The sequence below is a fragment of the Lynx canadensis genome, chromosome X (genome assembly GCF_007474595.2).
Source record: "Lynx canadensis isolate LIC74 chromosome X, mLynCan4.pri.v2, whole genome shotgun sequence".
Lineage (NCBI taxonomy): Eukaryota > Metazoa > Chordata > Mammalia > Carnivora > Felidae > Lynx > Lynx canadensis.
Window position 1 is genome coordinate 75,030,311 of NC_044321.2, and position 25,573 is coordinate 75,055,883.

At 36.1% G+C, this 25,573-nt stretch overlaps 1 protein-coding gene across 8 annotated transcripts in view; it reads left to right on the plus strand.

The window, feature by feature from the left end:
- DIAPH2 (diaphanous related formin 2) overlaps positions 1-25,573 on the plus strand; it is a 1,054,294-nt gene that overhangs the window by 659,971 nt on the left and 368,750 nt on the right. For all 8 annotated transcript variants that reach the window (XM_030305030.1, XM_030305024.1, XM_032592287.1 and 5 more), the window contains one exon: positions 7,483-7,607. In XM_030305030.1, coding sequence (XP_030160890.1) covers positions 7,483-7,607 — 125 coding nt within the window. The remainder of the gene's footprint in view (positions 1-7,482; positions 7,608-25,573) is intronic.

Here is a 25,573-nt window from a genome sequence, read left to right on the forward strand (position 1 = left end):
TGGAATTCTTAGAGTTAAACATTTAGATTATGCTTATAAAGCAGTTTTCCTGTTTTCATTTGGAAATCCCGCTGTTCCCAGCATGCATTCAGGCTATATTATGAATCCAATTTAGAGAAACTGCACCTTATCCCCAAGGGCACATGTTAGAGGGGCAAGTGATGGCCCTTGTGAGAATATATAAGGGACATATATTTTTAAATTTTATTTAATAAGGATTCTAGTTAAATTGCGTTTCCTTTTAAGGTGACTTTTTAACAATTACTTTTTCTCAGAATTAGTCATTTTCTAATTGATTTTTTATTATAGGAATTTTTTATTGGGGTGCCAGTTACTACTTATAAAAGCCTAAGATGCCCACAGTAATGAGCTTTTGCTATTGTTATTATATAAACACACTTGCTTCATTTCCATGTAAATATCCATGTAAATATCATTTTCATATAAAGTGAAACTATTATAAATGCACTTGAGAAAGAATGCAACTGTGCCTATTGTTCAGGCTGCTTGTAATGTCCTTTTCTACCTATGCTTTCTGGATGAGTCACTTTAATGTTGTGCTGCTCAGCTGATAGTAATTTTTTTCAACTAAATATATTCAGCTAAAGAAAATTATGGTGCTTATAATCATGTTGGGGCCTATTCACACATAGACTTGCAAGAGTAAATTTTTACTTGGCCTTTCTCAGAGCAAAGATGTAAGAAGTGCTCAATTATTTTGTCAATGGGTAAAATTAATAGAAATACTTAATTCAGAGAAAAAAAATCCCTAAGTTCCTGGCAAAGCTTTTATATTTACATAAAATTACACATTCTGCACATGGTCTAGAGAATGTCACCATTACTGTGATTTTTTTTAGCTTAAATGTGTGTCATTTCTCTGATATAATATGTAATTGAAGAATCTTTCCATTTAAAATCTTGCTTAAAATACTTATTTTATCCTTTACTTTTCTTAAAATTATGAGTTAAAGTAGGTCTATCATTTAAAATGTTTTGAGTCATATATTTGAAGCCAGGAAACAAGTTTATGTATATTTTTCAACTGAAGTAAGTAGATAAATAAGATTTGTGGGGAAAGTTTCTCCCTACACATAACTCAAGAGAGTGTACTCAACTTAAAAGGTTATTTATGGAGTACAAGGAAGAAAGCTATAATAAAGAACTTGATAGCTATAATTTAATTTTTAGTGTTATAATTCAGATTTAGTAATTCAGTAGCAGATGTAAAAAATGAAATGAGAGACAAAATTAAAGTGCCACTAGACTGACTAATCAGTCATTGAAAATGCCCACAGTGGGAATTTACTCAGAAAATGTTTGCACTGTCCCTAAAGACTCCCTAATTTATATTAGTAAACTAAATAATGAGAGGCACAAAAATATACCGAGGCTGAGACTATGCAGGAGAGGAGCACTTCTAACTCACTCTGGTATTTTAATGCTCTTTGGACACTAGGAACTCTACATATTCCCCCACCTCCAAGAAGAATATTTCAATCTCTCTCTTGCCTCCTTTCCCACCACCCCATACACACATTCTCTTGCTCTCTCGCTCTCTCTCTAAGAAATATAAGAAGTAATGAAGGCTAGGGCCTAATTAAATAGTTAGATAATCAACATTGACTCCTAACACTTAAGATTGAAGCAAATGTACTTAAGGCAAATCATCAGGCAGGTAAACACATGTTAATTCCAATCTAACACTCAAAAAAAAAAAAAATCCTGTTATCTTTTATACAAGTCTAGAAAGCCAAAATAACTAACTGGTAATTGTCTCCAGAGGAATACAGACTACTAATTTCCGGAAGCATTCTTTAAATTTGGAACTTGTTAATATCTCTAACAAATTGGCTGTTCATTAGTATAATAGTCACTAGTTCCCAGACCCAAAATCCCGTGTGCTCTGTAAAACCTACAAACCAGAAGTCTGTGTTTAGTTTTTTTGATTAGAAAGAGACTAATATTATATTAAATTAGACCATAGTGGGGTAGCAACTAGGAAATAACTGCTTTTTTGTTGTTGTTGCTATTCAGATTACATCTAAACTGTTGTTTAATGATTGGGAGCACATATATAGTAGGAATTTTTCTGTTGGAAGGTAAGGAAAAGAGGGAAGAATAATGGAATGTGAAATGAATATTTATGGATTACCTATAGGTACCAGGTATAATGATAGAAACTTTATATTTACCAAATCACTTAACTTGAATGACTACCTTTTAAAGAAGGTGTTATTCTCTTCATTTTGCAAATCAGGAAATGAAGACCCAGACAAAGTAACCCAACTAATATTTGGTATGGCAGAGATCAGAATCTGAGTGGATCTGACTCCTAAGACCATGCCAGTCTCCTAATATAAATGACATGTCTGTGTGCCACTGGGCACAGATTTAATTTCAACTTTCTAACCTTATAGGTCCTAGAGACGTTGCTTTACATTTCCAGTTTTCTGGGAAGATGTCATTTGGCTCATATCACAGCCCTGCTTGAGCATAGTAAATACCTCATAAAGTTTTTGTACAGATTAGATGAGTTAATACATAAAACTAGTTAGAATATGGTCTGGCACATAGTAAGTGCTCACTAAATATTAGTTATTACTTAAGAGTTCAAGAAATAGGGGCGCCTGGGTGGCGCAGTCGGTTAAGCGTCCGACTTCAGCCAGGTCACGATCTCGCGGTCCGGGAGTTCGAGCCCCGCGTCGGGCTCTGGGCTGATGGCTCAGAGCCTGGAGCCTGCTTCCGATTCTGTGTCTCCCTCTCTCTCTGCCCCTCCCCCGTTCATGCTCTGTCTCTCTCTGTCCCAAAAATAAATAAACGTTGAAAAAAAAAAAGAGTTCAAGAAATAAGTAACCCTTATACCTTAGGAAGACTAGTTGTAGGAAATGGGTGTTTATAGCCTGGGAAGATTAAGAAGATGCAAGTAACACCTTTCCTGTAAAATAGGGAGTAGACTTGATCAGTGTTACCATAAGGCAAAATGAGGACTAAGAGTTGATAAGTTGGTAAGAGTTCAAGTAGTCTGATTTTGATTATAAGTAAACAAAATTTTTTCTAATTATATCAACTGCCAAAAAGGTAATAAGCCACTTGGGATATAGTGAATCATCTGTTCTGCATCTAGTTTATACACCCCTGTAGATCCACTAAGCACCCTTTCTATGCCCCCCCCAACCCCCGACCTCCAAGCCTGGGCCACGTTGTCTTGTTCCCTAGGCAAAATGGGAAGTTAACACCTTGAAACAGAAGTTTGCCAATGAGAGAGTAGAAAATGAGAAGGCACCAACAGGTGAACTGCTCACCCCCTGTAACCAATTCTTCCAAATTGCAGTTCTTTCATTTATCATATCTGAAGACGAGGACTGATTACATGATTAGAAGGGCCCAATGAAAAGTGAAAATGCAGGGCACCATTTTAAAATAAGAATTTCAGGGGCACCTGGGTGGCTCAGCCGGTTAAGCATCTGACTTTGGCTTAGGTCATGATCTTGCAGATCATGAGTTCGAGCCCCACATCAGGCTCTATGCTGACAGCTCAGAGCCTGGATCCTGCTTCAGATTCTGTGTCTCCCTCTCTCTCTGCCCCTCTTCTGCTCACACTCTCTCTCTCTCTCTCTCTCTCTCTCTCTCTCTCTCTCTCTCTCTCTCTCTCTCTCTCTCTCAAAAATAAATAAACCTTAAAAAAAGATTTCTAATAAAATAAATAAAATAAAATAAGAATTTCAAAACAGTGACAACAAAGCATTAAACAAAGTTTAGGGCCCCTCCAAGCATGGATTCAAAGCAACCACCTGTAATTTTTGTAAAGTTGTGGCCAGTTCAGTAATTTACTCTCTTGTATTAACATTCTTCCTTTTTTCTTCATGTCCATTTCCCTCTGATTATACCCCACCTTTACCCCTTAAGAAGGACTTAACATGCAGGCTTTGTCTTAGGTTCTGTTTTCTAGGAATATAGACTGTGACATTGTATAACTTGTGTTTTTAAATTTGAGAGTCTACAAACTGAGGGTTGATGGGGGGTGGGAGGGAGGGGAGGGTGGGTGATGGGTATTGAGGAGGGCACCTTTTGGGATGAGCACTGGGTGTTGTATGGAAACCAATTTGTCAATAAATTTCATATATAAAAAAAATAAATAAAAAAAAAATAAATTTGAGAGTCTGGTCAAAAGTCCATTTTAATATTACTTCTAACTCTAAGATACCATAATTCCAACAATTTAAAGATATGCATTTAAATAATTGTATTTTTCATTTAATGCAGCCATATGAGGCAAAATGAGTTTGCATGTGAGGTAGAATCCTTGGATTATCACACCTCCAGTATTTAATTCTCTTTTGTTCAAGCATAATATTGCTAATTTATTCGAGGGGAAGACAGAAGGAACCTAATGAAGGTATCCCTTCCTTCCCTTCCTTATCCCAGTTCCTTATTTTCCCATTCATCTAAGCATCTCCTGCAACCCTGCCACCTCTATGTATTGTTAGACAGACTTCAACTTCCTGCTTCTTTTCCATAGTCACATAATACTTGATATGGTAACTTTCAATCATTATGATTATATCTAATCTCTATATGCACATTGATTTGCAGAAGTGAGCATAAATTCCACATATGAGTGAAATCATATGCTATTTGTTTTTCTCTGACTTATTTCACTTAGTATAATACTGTCTAGCTCCATCCATGTCATTGCAAATAGCAAGATATCATTCTTTTTTATGGCTCAGTAATATTCCGTGTGCGTGTGTGTGTGTGGGTGTGTGTATCTTTTTTCTTCTCAAATCTAGGGTTAAGGTTACGGTTATGGCCAGGCTTATGGTTAGGGCCAGGAAATGAAACAAATGAGCAAAGAGAAAAAAAGAAAAAAAACAACCTAAGAAAGGGACTCTTAACTATAGAGAACAAACTGGTGGTTACCAGAGGGGAGGTAGGTGGGAGGATGGGTTAAATAGGTGATGGGGATTAAGGAGCTCACTTGTAAGGAGCACCAAGTGTTATTGAAGTGTCAGTGACTATATTGTACACCTGAAAATAATATTACACTGTATGTTAACTAATTGGAATTTAAATAAAAACTTTTACAAAAGAAACTAAAAGAACAGTAGGCATAGGGGCACCTGGGTCACTCTGTCTGTTAAGCATTCGACTCTTGGTTTCAGCTCAGGTCATGATCTCATGGTCTGTGAGATGGAGCCCTGCATCAGGCTCTGTGCTGACAGTGCAGAGCCTGCTTGGGATTCTATCTCTCCCCCTCTCTTTCTCTACCTCTCTCTCTGTCTCTCTCAGAATAAATAAATAAACTTAAAAAAAGTTTAAAAAATAGTAGGCATATATTAAAGTCTGAACCAAAACTTTTTCAAATATGCATATTCATTCAATATTTATTATTCAATATTTATTCAACATTCAACATTCAACATTATTTATAACAAATACAGAGAGAAAAGTGAAGTATTAGATACAGATCTTACCATTATGTAGCTTGAGGTTTTATAATAGAGGCTCTGTGCTTATGTACACAAACAAAAATAGTTCTCAAAGTGGAAGGTAATATGTGGAAGATCACTTGAACAAACCAAAGTGCCTCTAAATGGTAGAGAATTTGGGCTAGAGTTCTGGAAGGATTTCAGAGGATTTAGGATTAGACATGTAAAATCGAGGACAAATGTCTGGAAAATACTGTTTTATTCAGAATTCAACTTGATTAAAAATATTGTCTCTTGTTATTTGAGATATCTAGCCTTTTGTGTGTATAGCACTTGATTAGGCTATTTCTATATTGAACAATCAGAAGATGAATCCTCATCATCACGCCATTTTTACTACTGGAATTACTATTGCTTGTAGTAAGAGGATTAATATTGTGACCTAAACCTGGCCTTTGGGCACATTTTGTGTATAGCAGAAAGTTACCATGGGCTTATTTCTTTTATGTAACCTAAATGACATCAACAACTTCTGAATTTCATACCTTCATTTTTTCTATCAACCACATAGGGAAGAACAAACCTTGTGAATAATTATTGAGACTCTAATGGAAAAATGCAAGTGAAAAAATTCGGTTTTAAAATAAGAGAAAATACTTTTCTTCACAGCAAACTCATCCTTTCAATAAACCAAACAATGATTGTCGAGCCATTAGCAAATTTTTGGCAAGAAAAAACTCAGACCTCCTGATAATAATTTCCAAGCTTGTAAGAGCTAAACAAATGGAACTTAATTGGAAAGAGTTATTTGAACTGACAGATTAATAGGAAAAAAAATTGTCTTTAATGTTCATGTTGGATTTTCAGTCTCTTGAACTTCCATGTATATTTAAGGCAGTTTCTCCTTGTCAAGTCACATGGGTGTCAGTGTGATGAATTTGTATCAGAAGAGTTTGGCTGAAATTTGCCAGGGGGTTGATTTTTGTCAGCCTCTTAAATTTTTCACTGCAATTTGGATATGCCTCTGAATGAAACCAAAATTTCCTTTAAAAAGAGAATTGTAATATTACTCTATTTCTGTTTCACAATCTTTTAATGAAAAGAACAGTGTTTCAGAGACCAGGATTTAAAAATCAATGTCACAGGATAACCTATTAAATTCTAATACTTAACCTTGTCTTTTCAGCTAGAACACTGTCAAATGCCATTGTTATTGATAGAAGTGTCTTCATATATAATTGGCAGTCATGCAGTAATAGAGTATCTATAAAATAGTGTCTATTAAAAAATAACTCTGTGCAGAGAAGGCATCATAAGAGATCTGGGAAATGTGTATGTATTTAGGAGCAGTGGGAATACAATACTTAAAATTATTGGTTGTCAATGAGGAGAGAAAAAGAAAAGTACAGATAATGTTAGGGACAATTAAAGCAATTAATGATGGTGTTTGAGGGCACACTGAAGCTTTGTGGGTATGTATGTGCATATGTATTCTCTAGGATTTGCTCTGAATTCTCTTTATGTATCAACAGTATTTTTTCACATGTATACGTGTATGAAAAGTACTAAAGATGGGCACTTTTACCATACATGTTGGTTTATAAAAATCAGGGTATTTCAACAAAAGAAAATATTTGATCCTTTTATATGATTTAACTTTAAATCATTTATATAACCAAGAACATGCATCAATATAGTAAGATCTCTTTGAACCTCAGTTTCTGTTTAATCTTCAAGTTAGATTTTAAAGAATGAAATATAAGGGATTCCATCAATAAATTTAAATAGAAATGCCTTCATTTGAACTAATGGCTGAATAAAATGGTGACATTCTCATGTTAAACATGATGATTTGCTGTATTATATTACACATTTCCACTTATTTCATGGAGAGTAGAATGTTTATGAGCAGCAATTCCAAAAGACGTGAGTTAACTTAATGGAACTATTCTGCACATTAGAAAATATTTTAACTGATACTGGTTTTTTTTAGTTGTTTTACGGATTATTTGGTAAAATAACTCTAAACACTTTGCACATTGTTCTTTAGTTTCAGCTCAAATTCTCAAGAACAACCTTGCAACAATGGAACAACACATTGTTCATCTGGAACGTGATATCAAGAAATTCCCCGAAACGGAAAATAGACATGATAAGTTTGTGGAGAAGATGACAATATCCTTTATTTATTTAAGCACATTGTTTATTAGTTTCTCTCTCTCTTTCTCTCTCTCTCTTTCCCTCTCTCTCTCTCTCTCTCTCTCTCTCTCTCTCTCTCTCTCTCTCTGTATTTACTGTGTAGTTAGTTCTAAACTTACTACTCTATTCAGACTGGATGAATTTATATAGGCTGTTTTTATATTAGCAGCATAAATTTTAGTTGACAGTGTTTCGAACCAGGTAGATTAGGCAAGGGAACAGTTATATGAGAAAAAATGCCATTTCTCAAAGAAGAATTTCATTTGAAGCTCCGCTGGATATGCAAGGTAAGTCTTATGAGACTTGAGTAGACACAAAACAAAACAAAAAATCTCCTTATGTAACTAGTTGCTTAGAGAAAATGATCAACATAAGTTTTTTGGGGTCAGAAGTTTTTTTTTTTTTTTCCTCTTTGCATGTGTGCAGGTATTTGCTGAGGACACACATGTATATTCAAGAGCAATCAGAGGATGGCCAATATCAATTGACTGAAAGGATTGAGAAGGATAAAATGGATGCCTGCATGGATGGTTAGATGAATTGATCAGTAGATTATGTATTTAAATAAATTATAGTAGCTATCTATATAACATTAAGTATTTACTTCTAAATAAATATTTTAAATACCTATTTTATATACAGTATATTCATATAAAGTATAGAAATATATGAAAGAAGAACTTAAGAAATAGCATTTAGCTTGAATTGCTTAATGTTAAATCTGGCACCTAAATTAAATATGACTTTTTTCTCTTGGTTTTCAAAAGTTTGAGCCATATCATCCTCTTTTAGGTTTAAATAAATATCTTGAACTACATACTGGTTCACCATTTTATCTCTCTAGAGGGAATAAATACTATAAATACTTTATCTGATAAGTAAATTCTTCCAACTATATGACAGTCACCTTGTTTCAAGGTTAAATCTATTACCTTTTTTCTTCTGTGGTATGCTTATTTAACTGCCAAACTTGGAAGTTACGGTACTGAACTTGAATTATTTGAGAATAGCAATTTAGATTTTCATGAAAAATGTTTTTTTTTCATTCAAAGCCATTTGATTCATGAATTAATACTGCTTTATGAGTCTGTTAGTGATGCTGAGTACTTTCATAAATAGGAATATTGGAAACATACGTTTGTGAGTGCTTGGAACCAGAAAATCCTCAAAAATAACCTTGTATTATGTAACTTCCCACATTGGGATACTTAATGTAAATATTTAGCTTTATTGCTGACTAGATTTTTCTTAAAAATATGTTATATTGTCCTGTGGAAATACCACCTACATCTCTCAGCTTTTGATTTTGGTTCTTGCCTAATATATTTGAATTTAATTCCTGATCCCCTTGTTCCTTTTAATATTTTCTTCCACGGTTGTCTTATGGCCACACAACAGCTTGCAACATTGAGGAGTCTTTGTTGCTCATTTAGAAAAAGAAAAGTAATTTCAAACCCTCATGAACTTGGCCAAGACTCTTTATTTTGTTTCTCTCTTTATGCAGGTAATTAAGCACTCTAAAATGAAAATCCAAAGCCTCCTGTATCTATATGTTACAGATGAATGGTTATTCTTCATTTAAGTGGCACTAAAGTGTGACTATTTGTCCACAAGGGGATTGCAAATTATATTAAAATGTATGGGGCTGTTACTTTGTATATCATTTTTTTTGAAAAACAAAATAAAATATACAGCAATTTATTTTAGGTAAAGTTTAGAATATTGAGTTGAGTTGGTTAAAAACTCCAAGTTAATGAATGACAATGATAAATCCGTTGCTCAAATTATTCTTGCTTTGGAAGACTCCTTAAGGCACCCATTGAGAGTTTCAATCTTCTAGAAAATTACAAACAAAATGCATGATCTTCATATGTATATATGTTATATGAATTTTTGTGTCTAATTAATACTTTTCTACTCTTCTAGCACTAACAAAAGAGAAGGATATTTTAAAGTGGGATACTTAATTATGTTTTTTTGTTTTTTTTTTTTTTTAGTTTATTTATTCTGAGAGAGAGAGTACAAGCATGGGTGAGCAGGGGAGGGGCAGAGAGAGAGGAAGAATGCCAAGAAGGCTCTGCACTGTTAGCCCAGAGCCTGATGCGGGGCTCAATTTCATGAACTGCAAGATCATAACCTCAGCTGAAATCGATTGGGCTGCTCAACCAACTGAGCCACCCAGGCATCCTGGAATACTTGATTATGTTTTAAAATTAAAACCACAATTCTATGTTTAGTACAGGATTCTTTCTACTGGATGATCTTTCTGATATTTCTGTCCCCTGCCAATAATTTGTTTTGTTTTAGGTCACTGAACTTTAAATTGAACAACTACAGGCACAAGTATGGGAATAGTTTCCCTTGCAAGTAATCTTACCTATTCAAGAATAATCTCTCTTATAAGGACTATGAATTCAAAAACCGAATAGCACTGCCATGCCTCTCTGCTTTCAGAACAGCATCATTGTTATTGCTAACGACTATGGCATGATTGCCAGAGAGTAACCGAATATGCAGGCTGAATCTTCACCAAATCTCCAAGTAGAGCTAAATCTCATAGCACCTTATGTTCACCCTTACTCTTTCACAATATTGATTGAACACTTAAAATGTGCTAGTCATTCCCAGGCCATGAAAATATAATAGTGCACAAGATGGAGTCACATATTATAAATCTTGTCAGGAACTTAAATAACATTGAATCATCCTTTTAGAGTATGTATGTAAAGTGTAATCAGATTGAGAAAGGATATTCCACACCTTTTTAAAGTAAATGTAAAAAAAAAACAATGACCAGGGAGGTTTAAAAAAAAAAAAAAAGAAGACGAAAAGCTCTCCTATGAATGTATTGGCTCAAGCTATTTTCTACATCCTGAAGAATAGCCAGTGGCTTTAGAAGGAACCTTATCACCTCTGTCTCCCTTTTTCTGTCCAAAATTGATTGCTTGTTCTCACTCAGAAAAATAGATGGAAAGAGTAAAATAAGCAAAACTAATTTTATAAGACTACAAAAAAGGGAGAAATGGGGATAATTATCTTATAAATCATAGTATGGAGGTTCTAGGATCAAAGGGGATAATCTATAATGGATATAATAGCACTAAATATATAGAAATGCACATTGTTCAAAAATCTAACTATGTGGGGAAGTTATTGCTATTATGCAGATTTTTAAACCAGAATTCTTAGTATTCTTCATGTGCATATGCTCCTAATAGTATTGGAAGTTTTAGTTCATTTGTTCAGTGAATTGAAATAGAGTCTATATTCTTATTTTTAGTAAGTTTAAAAATGGTAATATTCACTTTTATTTGTTGAATGTTTACTATGTATTAGATATTACTTAATTTTACATACTCGAGCTTTAAAAGGCATTCTTGTTTATTAAATGAGGAGTATTTTCCATATATGATACTAGAATTGGCCACCTTGTGCCTGTTTCATTGTAGTGAGCTTGAGCTGTCTTTTTTTTTAATATTCATTTATATTTGAGGGAGAGAGACAGACAGACAGTGCATGAGCAGGGGAGGGGCAGAGAGAGAGAGAGATGGAGACAGAATCTGAAGCAGGCTTCAGGCTCTGAGCTGTCATCACAGAGCCAGACGTGGGGCTCGAACTCACAAGCCGTGAGATCATGACCCGAGCCAAAGTCAGACACTCAACCGACTGAGCCAGGTGCCCTGTTTTTTTTTTTTTTAATTTTTATGTTAATTTATTTATTTTTGAGAGAAAGAGTGAGAGAGAGAGACAGCAGGGGAGGGGAAGAGAGAGAGGGAGATAGAATCCCAAGCAGGCTCCAGGCCATCAGCACAAAGCCTGATGGGGGCTTGAACCCACAAACTGTGAAATCATGACCTGAGCTGTAACCAAGAGTCAGATGCTCAACTGACTGAGCCCCCAGGCACCCCTCAAGCTGTCTTAAGATAACTTCAACAACTCATGACATTATTTCTCATAGCCCTGTTGTTTTTAATTTACTAATTTCTAGATTCCACCACTTTTTTCTTTTAAGATTACTAGGAATTATGTAGTCTGTGTCTGTGTTTGGCTCCTATTGGAAATATTGGTGAGGTAGGGGCGCCTGGGTGGCTCAGTCGGTTAAGCGGCCGACTTCGGCTCAGGTCATGATCTCACGGTCCGTGAGTTCGAGCCCCACGTCGGGCTCTGTGCTGACAGCTCAGAGCCTGGAGCCTGTTTCGGATTCTGTGTCTCCCTCTCTCTGACCCTCCCCCGTTCATGCTCTGTCTCTGTCTCAAAAATAAATAAACGTTAAAAGGAAATAGGTTCAGAATAACACCTGAAATCAATCACATTTTCAAAGTTCTGAAAAATAGCCCATACTAAAGAGAGGTGAGAGGGAGCAGTGTGAATGGATTGCTCGCCAATCCTTAGACCTGGATATCCTCTGAGTGCACATTATATGTGGATTCTGAATTTGCATTTTTTTTTCTACTTGACCAGTAATGTGACTGTGCAAGATTTTTTCTTTCTTGCTTTGTAATTGAAGGATCACTTTTACTTATTACTCCTTGCTTTTTCTGACAGGAAAGAAGACCATTCTTAAAAAAGGGCTTCTTAGACTTTTAAATATGTGTTGTGATTTAACATCTTAAGCTGTCTAAAAAGCACATTAACCACAATATTCACCTTCCTGCTTATATCCTGTTCACAAATTTCTTATCACATTTTCTCACATAGATTTCGTCAATGGCAGGGCAGTCTACTGCCCAAAGTCAACTTAGTTTTTTGATTGGTGGCTAAATGACTTCACCAACTGGAGGACAGGAGTGACTGAAAAGCAGGGGTTCAGTGACTGAACCTTTAACACATTGACAAGAGCTGACAGAATGTTAATGACATTAACACCTGTCATCTAACTATCTACTCCTGGGATTTCCTCATAGTAGAAGGGAAAATCATGTAAACTGGTTAAAAACCAAGTTACTGAGGAAACACACTGTTCTTACCAGACAATTCAAAACAGATTTGGGGTCTCTACTGCATTGCAATTATGTTAATTTTTATTCCACTTTCTTTAATAAGAGATTTTTTTGAAAGATGAGAAAACCCACAATTATTCAACCACAGTAACATTAATCACATTTGAGACCATGCCAGTAACAGGTTTTAGTGAGATGATGATCCACACGTTGTAAATTAATGGCATGTAATCAATATAACCAAAATGAAATATCAAAAGCCAAGGACTCCCCCATTGTTTTATATTAATATAGTAATATAACTGTTTTCTAACTCCTGAAGAAAAAACAAGGACTTAGACTAGACTGGAGGGAATTTCACTGGATATGACCCTCTCTCCTTACCTTCAATTGCCTGCTGCTCTCAAACTCAGAAAATTAGGAAGTTCAAAGCAAAACATTTTATGAGAATGCTCAGGGAGAGAGGGTCCAGGATATAAGAAATGAGTAAGTAAGTAAATAAATAAATAAACAAACAAACAAACAAACATGGGCAGTAATGGCGATAATGCATATATATTGAAAAGCAAATTGTTTTAGAAAACCACATAAGGGAAAATACTGCTTTTCTAAAAAGGAAGATTGTTATTTTTTTTAAATACACTCTTCATAATGTTATTGAGTGTTTTTTTTAATGTTTATTTTATTTTTAGATAGCACAAGCAGGGGAAGGGCAGAAAGAGAGAGGGACAGAGGATCTGAAGTGGGCTCTGCACTGACAGCAGAGAACCTGATGCGGGGCTCAAACCCACAAACCATGAGATCATTACATGAGCTGAAGCCAGACGTCTAACTGACTGAGCCACCCAGGCGCCCTGAGTGTTTTTTAATTATTTGTGCATTGATTTGAAATAGAAAGTATAATCATACATACTACTACTAATAATAAAAATGATAATAAAACAATAATAATAAACAGTTTGGTGAATGTCATATGACAGTCACAGTGCTAGGAATACACACACACACACACACACACACACACACACACATACTCATACACAATCCCAGTTGTGTTTAGAAAACTCTCAAATTGCACCAAATACTGAGGACATTTTATGTTTCAAAAACTGTTAACTTTTCCCCCAAAGTTGCTTTTACTATTGGCAAGGGATTGAATGTCAGTATTTTTGAATGTCAGTGGAAAACCTAAAGCTCTACAAACCTTGTGGGAGCTTTAATTTTTCAGCTAAAGAGGTTCGAGTAGATTTAGCTATCCCACCGAACTTTCCCATCACCAGATATTTGCCCATTGCTCGTTTACATAGAGCTTAACTACAGTGGTTTCCTTTTTCAACATTTACTTTTTTATTTAAACAGCCTAATCAAGAGTTATAAAAACACTGGATCAGTCTTTTCAAATAAAAGTGAAATGCAGCAGCTCAATAGGTTAGTCTTACAAAAGAAGCCCTGCTGCCTGCTTGAAGTTTAGGTGTTAAAATGATGTTTTTTTCAAATGCCGAAAGATCTAGTTTTGGATAGCAAGGTCATATCTTTGAGTTGCAAGTTTATAAAAACCTGGAAATTCTTTTGATTTGTGGTGTGTGTGTGTGTGTGTGTGTGTGTGTGTGTGTGTGTGATGAGATTAACATTCTTGATAGGTTAATTATAGGAAGATTTCTATAATTTTATTAACTCAGTCATGCTATACATAGAACTTATTGCCTCACTCTTTGTTTTCCTGCTCCTATATGTTGTTATTTATGTTTTTATAACATAAAATGCCAAGATTCTTAGGTTAGTAATACTAATATTGATCCAAAACTATTTTCCTCTTCCATAAGTCATTGCTTTACATTTAAATCTTAATGTTCTTGAGAGTAAAGTGTTTTAATATTTATTTCCTTTAGAGGAAATAAAAGTATCAGCTTTCAATAAGTTAGCCCGAACCCAGATATTCAGGAAAATGAAATGATAATTCCAAGTTATGCAAATTAAATACATTTAAACACAAAGGGATTATATTAGGTGATCTTGAATGTCCCTTTCAGCTCTAAAATGTTTTTATATTCCTAATCCAGTGTAGTGTTTCTATCCTTGTTCTACTTAAATATTAAATCCATAAATATTGAAATAATTTCCTCCCTGATATTTATTTCATGTCACTAGTATTGATAATATAGTACCATAATGTTATTCCTACTGGTAAACAAATGTATTCATTCAACAAATGAATTCAGCAAATTTTATAAAAATACCTACTATGTTTCAAGCCCTGTTTTTTCCCAGTGAGGATTCAATGATAAAGTTTACATATACATATACATATACATATACATATACATATACATATTCCAGTGCAGTAGACAAGTGAAAAACAAATTTGTAGTATAATACCAAAACATGATTACTGATAAAAATAAAGTTGGGCAAAATGATTAAAAATGATAGTAGGAGCTTTTTTTTCTAAAGATAAATTGGTTAGGGAAGACCCCCTATGAGGGAGTAAAATTTAAACAGAGAAGTGAATCAAGTGATGGAATGATTTGTGTGAATAACCGAGGGAGGAGCCATCTATACAGAGGGTACTACTAGTGCAAAGGCTTTGAGGTGTGAACATGAGCATGGAAGTATGCAAAAAATAGCAAGAAGACCAGTGTGGCTAGTTTGCAGTGAGACAGGCAGAAAATAAGAAGAAAGAGTAGTGAAGGTGAAATCATGGAAGACCTTGTTGTATGATGGAAAGACATTTGAGGATTGAAAAGAGGAGAATGACCATTACATAGATGAGGAAGACTGAAGGAGGAGGAATAGAAGTTGTGGCAGTAGTGAATCATGACTTTGGTTTCAGATCTGTTAAGTTTGAGACACTATTAGGCATCCAGGCGGAGATGCAAAGCCTAGAATATTTGAGCCTAAACTCTAGGGAAGGGTCCAAACTTGAAATAAAAATTTAGGAACCATCAGCATGTAGATGTTATTTAAAACCATTAGATTAGGTAAGATTACCTAGATAATGTCAACAGAAGAGAGGCCCAAGGCCTAAAGTCTAGGGCACTCGAACATTTAGAAGTTAAGGAGATGAGAAGACTTTTAACAAAAGAGGTGGGGAAACCAAAGGTACAGCTAGTGTGATAGGAGGAAACCAGAAAATTGTACTGGCCTGGAATCCAAGTGACAAAAATATTTGAAGAAGGATCCTTTTGACTAGACTCATGTATTCTGTGTATTGGTTAAAAATATATTATTGTGGACTTGTTAAATTAACATTTGTTAAGTGGAGGCAGTTCAACAAAAGACCACAAGAAAAGTTTATTACTCACAGGTCCTGGAGGAAGTAGGTACACAGCAGCCCCCAAGTGGCCACATGGCAGGAAGGCCAAGGTAGAGTGGAGGCAGAGAAAGCTACAGGACTTAGAGCACATAACTTCATCAGAGTACATGGGTGGAGTGGTTAGGGATTCCTGGGCTACAGCCAGATTGGTCAAATCCAACCCAAAGCAGCAGTGTTTTGGTAAGCTCTACAAGGGTCTTCTCTAATGGGCACACAAGGGAAAGGCCCTGGGTGGGTGGAAGGGGCACTGTTGGTCAGAAGGGCTGCTTGGCAAATCTTATCAGGAATTTACATTTACTTGTGACTGTGAGCTGCTATCGCCATGCTTTTTGGGAGGCACTAATGTCACTTCAAGGCCCTTGCATGCCACTTGGCCACACAAAATGGACCAGGCAGCAATATCGTGGAGTAGTGTAGCTAAATTCTCCACAGGTATTATGTATAAGGCATTGCACACAGGGAGGAACTACTGACTTGACAATCCTCTTTAAGTATTTTATTGACAAAATGTAGACTCATATCATGCATTTCTTTGTTTACTTTGCTATTTGTTCAGATAGTGCACACACAGGTTAGATTTGTTTTTTTTTTTTTTTTTTTTTAGTTAAAAGTAACTTAACTTTATTTTTTTAGTTTTTAAAATTTACATCCAAATTAGTTAGTATATAATGAAGCAATGATTTCAGGAGTAGATTCCTTAATATCCCTTACCCATTTAGCCCATCCTCCATCCCACAACCCCTCCAGCAACCCTGTTTGTTCTCCATATGTATGAGTCTCTTTTGTTTTGTCCCCCTCCCTGTTTTTGTATTATTTTTGTTTCCCTCCCATTATGTTCATCTGTTTTGTCTCTTAAAGTCCTCATATGAGTGAAGTCATATGATTTTTGTCTTTCTGACTAATTTCACTTAGCATAATACCCTCCAGTTCCATCCACGTAGTTGCAAATGGCAAGATTTCATTCATTTTGATTACCAAGTAATACTCCATTGTATATATATACCACATCTTCTTTATCCATTCATCCATCGATGGACATTTGGGCTCTTTCCATACTTTGGCTATTGTTGACAGTGCGGCTATAAACATGGGGGTGCATGTGTCCCTTCGAAACAGCACACCTGTATCCCTTGGACAAATACCTAATAGTGCAATTGCTGGGTCGTAGGGTAGTTCTATTTTTAGTTTTTTGAGAAACCTCCATACTGTTGTCCAGAGTGGCTGCACCAGCTTGCATTCCCACCAACAATACAAAAGAGATCCTCTTTCTCCGCATCCTCGCCAATATCTTTTGTTGCCTGAGTTGTTAATGTTAGCCATTCTGATAGGTGTAAGGTGGTATCTCATTGTGGTTTTCATTTGTATTTCCCTGATGATGAGTGATGTTGAGCATTTTTTCATGTGTCGGTTGGCCATCTGGATGTCTTCTTTGGAGAAGTATCTGTTCATTTCTTTTGCCCATTTCTTCACGGGATTATTTGTTTTTTGAGTGTTGAGTTGGATAAGTTCTTTGCAGATTTTGGATGCTAACCCTTTATCTGATATGTAATTTGCAAATATCTTCTCCCAGTCTGTTGGTTGCCTTTAGATTTGCTGATTATTTAGTTCACTGGGCAAAAGCTTTTTATTTTGATGAGATCCCAGTAGTTCATTTTTGCTTTTGTTTCCCTTGCCTCTGAAGATGTGTTGAGTAAGAAACTGCTGCAGCCAAGATCAAAGAGGTTTTTGCCTGATTTCTCCTTGAGGATTTTGATGGCTTCCTGTCTCACATTGAGGTCTTTCATCCATTTTGAGCTTATTTTTGTGTATGGTGTAAGAAAGTGGTCCAGGTTCATTCTTCTGCATGTCGCTGTCCACTTTTCCCAGCACCACTTGCTGAAGAGACTGTCTTTATTCCATTGGATATTCATTCCTGCTTTGTCAAAGATTAGTTGGTCATATGTTTGTGGGTCCATTTCTGGGTTCTCTGTTCTGTTCTATTGATCTGAGTGTCTGTTCTTGTGCCAGTACTATACTATATTGATGATTACAACTTTGTAGTATAGCTTGAAGTCTGGGATTGTGATGCCTCCTACTTTGGTTTTCTTTTTCAAGATTGCTTGGGCTGTTCGGGGTCTTTTCTGGTTCCATACAAATTTTAGGATTATTTGTTCTAGTTCTGTGAAGAATGCTGGTGTTACTTTGATAGGGATTGCGTTGACTATGTACACTGCTTTGGGTAGTATCGACATTTTAACAATATTTGTTCTTCCTATCCAGGAGCATGGAATCTTTTTCCATTTCTTTGTGTCTTCTTCAATTTCTTTCATACACTTTCTATAGTTTTCAGTATATAGATTTTTCACCTCATTGGTTAGATTTATTTGTAGGTATTCTATGGTTTTTGGTGCAACTGTAAATGAGATAGATTTCTTGATTTCTCTTTCTGTTGCTTCATTGTTGGTGTATAGGAATGCAACCAATTTCTGTGCATTGATTTTATATCCTGCCACTTTGCTGAATTCATGAATCAGTTCTAGCAGTTTTTTTTGGTGAAATCTTTTGGGTTTTCCATATAGAGTATCATGTCATCTGCAAAGACTGAAAGTTAGACCTCCTCCTGGCCGATTTGGATGCCTTTTATTTCTTTGTGTTGTCTGATTGCAGAGGCTAAGACTTCCAATACTATGTTGAATAACAGTAGTGAGAGTGGACATCCCTGTCTTGTTCCTGACCTTAGGTGGAACACTCTCAGTTTTTCCCCATTGAAGATGATATTAGCATTGGGTCGCTTGTATATGGCTTTTATCATCTCGAGGTATGATCCTTCTATCCCTACTCTCTTGAGGATTTTTATCAAGAAAGGATGCTGTATTTGTCAAATGCTTTCTCTGCATCTATTGAGAGGATCATATGGTTCTTGTCTTTTCTTTTATTGATGTGATGAATCACGTTAATTGTTTTGCGGATATTGAACCAGCCCTGCATCCCAGGTATAAATCCCACTTGGTCGTGGTGAATAATTTTTTAATGTACTGTTGGATCCGGTTGGCTAATATATTGTTGATGATTTTTGCATCCATGTTCATCAGGGAAATTGGTCTATAGTTCTCCTTTTTAGTGGGGTCTCTGTCTTTTTTTGGAATCAGGGTAATGCTGGGTTCATAGAAAGAGTTTGGATGTTTTCCTCCCATTTCTATTTTTTGGAACAGTTTCAAGAGAATAGGTGTTAACTCTTCCTTAAATGTTTGGTAAAATTCCCCTGGAAAGCCATCTGGCCCTGGACTCTTATTTTTTGGGAGATTTTTGATTAATAAATCAATTTCCTTACTGGTGATGGGTCTGTTCAAATTTTCTATTTCTTCCTGTTTCAGTTTTGGTAGTGTATATGTTTCTAGGAATTTGCCCATTTCTTCCAGATTGCCCATTTTATTGGCATATAATTACTCATAATATTCTCTTATTATTGCCTTTATTTTTGTTGTGTTGGTTGTGATTTCTCCTCTTTCATTCCTGATTTTACTTCTTTGGGTCCTTTCCTTTTTCTTCTTGATCAAACTGGCTAGTGGTTTATCAATTTTGTAAATTCTTTCAAAGAACCAACTTCTGGTTTCATTGATCTGTTCTGGTTTTTTTGTTTGTTTGTTTGTTTGTTTGTTTGTTTTGTTTGTTTTTTTGTTTTTTTTTTTTTTTAGTTTCGATAGCATTGATTTCTACTCTAATCTTTATTATTTCCTGTCTTCTGCTGGTTTTGGGTTTTATTTGCTGTTCTTTTTCCAGCTCCTTAAGGCATAAGGTTAGGTTGTGTATCTGAGATCTTTCTTCCTTCTTTAGGAACGCCTGAATTGCTACATACTTTCCTCTTATGACTGCCTTTGCTGTGTCCCAGAGGTTTTGGGTTGTGGTGCTATCATTTTCATTGACTTCCATATACTTTTTAATTTCTTCTTTAACTTCTTGGTTAGCCCATTCATTCTTTAGTAGGATGTTCTTCAGTCTCCAAGTATTTGTTACCTTTCCAAAATTTTTTATTGTGGTTGATTTAGAGATTCATAGCATTGTGGTCTGAAAATATGCATGGTATGATCTTGATCTTTTTGTACTTACTTAGGGCTGATTTGTGTCCCAGTATATGGTCTATTCTGGAGAACGTTCCATGTGCACTGGAGAAGAATGTATATTCTGCTGCTTTATGATGAAATGTTCTGAATATATCTGTTAAGTACATCTGGTCCAATGTGTCATTCAAAGCCATTGTTTCCTTGTTGATTTTTTGATTCGATGATCTGTCCATTGCTGTGAGTGAGGTGTTAAAGCCTCCTATTATTATGGTATTACTATCGATGAGTTTCTTTATGTTTGTGATTAATTGATTTATATATTTGGGTGCTGCCACATTTGGCACATAAATGTTTATAATTGTTAGGTCTTCTTGGTGGATAGACCCCTTGATTATGATATAATGCCCTTCTGCATCTCTTGATTCAGTCTTTATTTTAAAGTCTAGATTGTCTGATATAAGTATGGCTTTCTCTTGTTGACCATTAGCATGATAGATGGTTCTCCATCCCCTTATTTTCAATCTGTAGGTGTCTTTAGGTCTAGATTGGGTCTCTTGTAAACAGTATATAGATGGGTCTTGTTTTCTTATCCACTCTGTTACCCTATGTCTTTTGATTGGAGCATTGAGTCGATTGATGTTTAGAGTGAGTACTGAAAGATATTAATTTATTGCCATTATGATGCTTGTAGAGTTAGATTTTCTGGTGGTGTTCTCTGGTTCTTTCTAATCTTTTGTTGCTTTTGATATATATATATATATATATTTTTTTCATCTTTTTTCCCCTCAGAGAGTCCCCCTTAAAATTTCTTGCAGGGCTGGTTTAATGGTCACAAACTCCTTTAATTTTTCTTTGTCTGGGAAACTTTTTATCTCTCCTATTTTGAATTACAGCCTTGCTGGATAAATAATTCTTGGCTGCATATTTTTCTGATTCAGCACACTGAACATATCTCACCACTCCTTTCTGGCCTGCCAAGTTTCTGTGGATAGGTCTGCTGCAAACCTGATCTGTCTTCTCTTGTAGGTTAGGGACTTTTTTTCCCTTGCTGCTTTCATGATTCTCTCCTTGCCTCAGTATTTTGTGGATTTGACTATGATATGCCTTGTTGATGGTCGTTTTTTGTTGAATCTAATGGGGGTCCTCTGTGCTTCCTGGATTTTGATGTCTGTGTCTTTCCCCAGGTTAGGAAAGTTTTCTGCTATGATTTGCTCACATAACCCTTCTACCCCTATTTCTCTCTCTTCCTCCTCTGGGACCACTATGATTCTGATGTTGTTCCTTTTTCATGAGTGACTGATTTCTCTAATTCTTAAATCATGCTCTTTTTCCTTAATCTCCCTCTTTTTTTCTGCTTACTTATTCTCTATAAGTTTGTCCTCTACATCGCTGATTCTCTGTTCTGCCTCATCCATCGTTGCTGCTGCTGCATCCATCCGTGATTGCAGCTCAGTTATAGCATTTTTTATTTCATTCTGGCTATTTTTTACTTCTTTTATCTCTGCAGAAAGGGATTCTAATCTATTTTCGACTCCAGATAGTATTCTTATTATCATGATTCTAAATTCTCTTTTAGACATCTTGCTTGTATCCATGTTGGTTAAATCCCTGTCTGTCATTTCTTGGTGCTCTTTCTTTTGGGGTGAATTCCTTCATTTTGTCATTTTGAAGGGAGAAAAGGAATTAATGAAGTAAAAAAATTGAAATTAAAAAATTAAAATTAAAAAATATTAAAATTAAAAATTAAAAACACACACACACAAATTGAATAGATGATGCTAGATCCTAGGTCTGTTTTGGTCTGGGTGTAGAAAGTGGTTTGACCAATTAGAGAAACAAAGAAACAAACAAACAATCAAACAAACAAAAAAGAGGGGGAGAGAAAAAAAAGGAAATCATTTGAGAATTTGAAAAATTGAATACACGAATGTAGACTAAAATACACAAAAGTAGAGAATATAGTGGAAAAAATTATAGAAAAAATATTTTCAGTAAAAATCAAAAATATGATTTTTTTCATTTTCTGTATTTAAGAAAAAAGAAAAGAAATGAATAAGATAAAAGATTAAAAAAGAATAAAAGAAAAGACAAAAAAAAAGAAATTGTTTGAAAATTTGAAGAAGTGAGTATACTGTAGTAGACTGAAATAAAATGATGGGAGTAAGATAGAATTTGAAAAAAAATTACATAAAAGCAAAAAATATAGTGATAAAAATTAAATAAAAATATTTTTAAAAGAAATTGAACGTAAAAATGAAGTTTTCTCTTTCTGCATTCAAGAAAAAGAAAAGAAATGAAAAAAAGAGCAAAAATAAAAAGAAAGAAAAAAAGGAAATTGTTTGAAAATTTGAAAAGGTGAGTACACTGAAGTAGACTAAAATAAAATGATGGAAGTGAAGTGGAATTTGAAAAAATTAAACAAAAGTAAAAAATATAGTAATAAAAATTAAAAACAGATATTTTAGTAAAAATTGAAAATAAAAATGTGTTTTTTTCCCTTTCTGTTTTCAAGAAAAAGAATTGTAAAAGAGAAAAAGGAAAAAGAGGAAAAAAATTGAATAGATGAACCTGCTAACAGATTCAGTAGGACTGAAATTGTTTCGTTTTCCCGTAGAGGTCAGTCCATGTAGCTCTTTATAGTCCATAAATTAAGCCGCCAGTGAGGTTTGTGTTCTTTTTTTTTTTTTTTTTTTTTTTTTTTTTTTTAATGTGTAACTTCATTTCTTTTTTTTTTCCTTTTTTTTTTATATGAAATTTATTGACAAATTGGTTTCCATACAACACCCAGTGCTCATCCCAAAAGGTGCCCTCCTCAATACCCATCACCCACCCTCCCCTCCCTCCCACCCCCCATCAACCCTCAGTTTGTTCTCAGTTTTTAACAGTCTCTTATGCTTTGGCTCTCTCCCACTCTAACCTCTTTTTTTTTTTTTTTTCCTTCCCCTCCCCCATGGGTTCCTGTTAAGTTTCTCAGGATCCACATAAGAGTGAAACCATATGGTATCTGTCTTTCTCTGTATGGCTTATTTCACTTAGCATTACACTCTCCAGTTCCATCCACGTTGCTACAAAAGGCCATATTTCATTTTTTCTCATTGCCATGTAGTTTGTGTTCTTAAAGAGCGAAGTTGGCCCAGTTGGGCAGGGTTCAGTGTAACAGCTCCGCTTTCCACTAGATGGTGCTGCTAGCCTACTGGGGTGGATTGTTGCGGTGCTCCTAGGTGCGCATGCGCAGGAGCGGTAAAAAAATGACGCCACCCGGTCTGCTCACCCGGATCAGCAATCGCGCACCAGTCCTCCATCTTCAGCTCTTGTCCACTCCCCGCTCTTCCACTCTCCATGACCAGGCCCCAGGCAGTAACTCTCTCCCAAGTTTTGTCTCAGATGTGGCTGTTTTCCCCAGCCCCTTACTTCCGAAGGACTGCGGCTTTGACCCGTTCCGCCCCTCTTTGGGAGGGTCTCACTGAGCAATGGCCGAATGTCAGCTGCACCCAGGAATGCCCGCTGGACCCTGCTGTTGCTGGTGCCTCGAGACTGTGGCCAGGTGCCAGCCCGCCCCAAAAAAATATCAAGAGACAGTGTAGCCTCAGCATTTCAGGGACCATGGAAAACTGCAACACACATCTGGCATCAGGCTTCACCCTCAACAACCTTTCCCCAGCACCAGCGAATGTGGCTGCCTTCCGGGGTCTGCTGGGACCAGGTGGCTCTAACAGTCTCTACCAAATGTCCTTCCAGCAGTGGAGGTGCTTTTCCCCGTGTGGCCCGAGAACCTCCTGGACCTCACTCTGTTCCTGGGGATTCACCTGTCCTACCAGAGCACCTCCAGGTATCTAGCTGCGGAGTTGCAGCCTTTGCACTCCCCTTATTTACAGTCTTAATGGAATTTAAACCCTCTCCTTTCTCCTTTCTCCCTTTTTAGTTTAGTCCCTGCAGCTGTTTCCAATTTTCTACTTTCTCTCCAGCTGCTTTTGGGGAGGGTTGCTTTTCCCATATACTCCCCCCCCCCCCAGTCTCCCTCCTCTCTCTGCCCGCAAAAGTGGTTCCCTACCTTTTAGGCTTCTCACTACCCAAGTTCAGCTCTCCATCCCCGCATATCTGCTGAATTCTGTGGTTCAGGTTGGGCAGATTGTTGTGTTAATCCTCCAATCAACTTCCTAGGTGTGTAGGATGGTTTAGTGTTGGTCTGGCTGTATTTCAGGGACGCGAGACACCCAAAAAGCTTCCATGCTGTTCTGCCACCATGGCTCCTCCCCTCGATTTGTTTTCTTCTATTGTAGCTGACTCTGTATTTCCACATCAATCAAAATGTCCCCATTAAGTTGTCAATCACAAATAATTGCCATGAGGCATTCATTTCATGTTTTTAGCATCCTTTACTTTAAAGGCCATGAAATGCTTTGAACAAGTATTCAGTGAAATCTCAATTATCTGGAATTCCATTAGCATATATTCCTTTATAGGTATCCAGGATTTCCAGGTTTGAGCATTAACCATTTAAATGCTGGAATCATACCCCATTCTGGGGGTGGGTGATGGAGAAATAGCATTCTGAAGTTCAGTATTATATTGAGAACCAGCCATATGCTAGGCATTTTATTAGCCGCAGTAACTATACTTTTATCTGCCTCTATAAACAGAATGTTTCAACTGTAATTTTATTATATCTTAATGATCTTGGATTATCAGGTCCTTTGAAGTGCTTTAGAAGTATTCATCCTGGTGATACAGTATTATATTTCTCCGTCTTACCTTAGGTCTGAAACTTTATTTCATTATTTGCTTTAACAATGTCACATTGGTGTTTTTGAGACATAGATGACTGCCCCTGTGTGTGAATAAGTGTATGTATGACTGTGTCTTAACTTTCTCTTTTTCTGTCTATATGTATCTGTGTCTCACAGAAATACACATATATAGACACACAAACTGAACACCTCACTCATTTAAAGGCATTTTATTGAAGCATAAATGGGCAAAGAGAGAGGGAGACACAAAATCTGAAGCAGGCTTCAGGCTCTGAGCTGTCAGCACAGGGCCCATGTGGATCTCAAACTCACAAACTGTGAGATCATGACCAGAGCTAAATCCAGACGCTTAACCAACTGAGCCAGCCAGGTGCCCCTAATCTTCTGTCTCTTTAGAAATGACTTTAATCTCTATAGTAAATGTATACTACCCATGTTATTGCTCTTAATTTCTGCAAGTATTATTCTGCCATTATGTTTGTTCTAGTTCCTCATTAATCCAGATCAGTACAAAGGAAGAACATCAAAGCTGGAAGAAGCAGTTGACAGTAGTGTAGATGAGAGACTCATTCAAAACATATTCTACTCCCCTTATAAAAAGTTGGGGCATGGCATGCCTAGAGAGGAGTGGTACTTTAATAAGACCCATCTGCCAATGGCATGCAGAATGACTAAAACAGGGAGACACAGAAAACAGGAATATCACTTTAGAAAGTCAAATATTTCCTATGCAACAAGCACCATTCTGGGACCTTCTGGGAGAGAGATTAATAAGACAGTGTCCCTGTTTTCATGGAATTTAAATTTTACTCGAGGTGGAGCTGGACAGAGGATTGGAGATTCAGTTGTCCTAAGTGCTACTGAAGGAAAGTAGTGGTAGTGACTGGGTGCTACTTTAGAT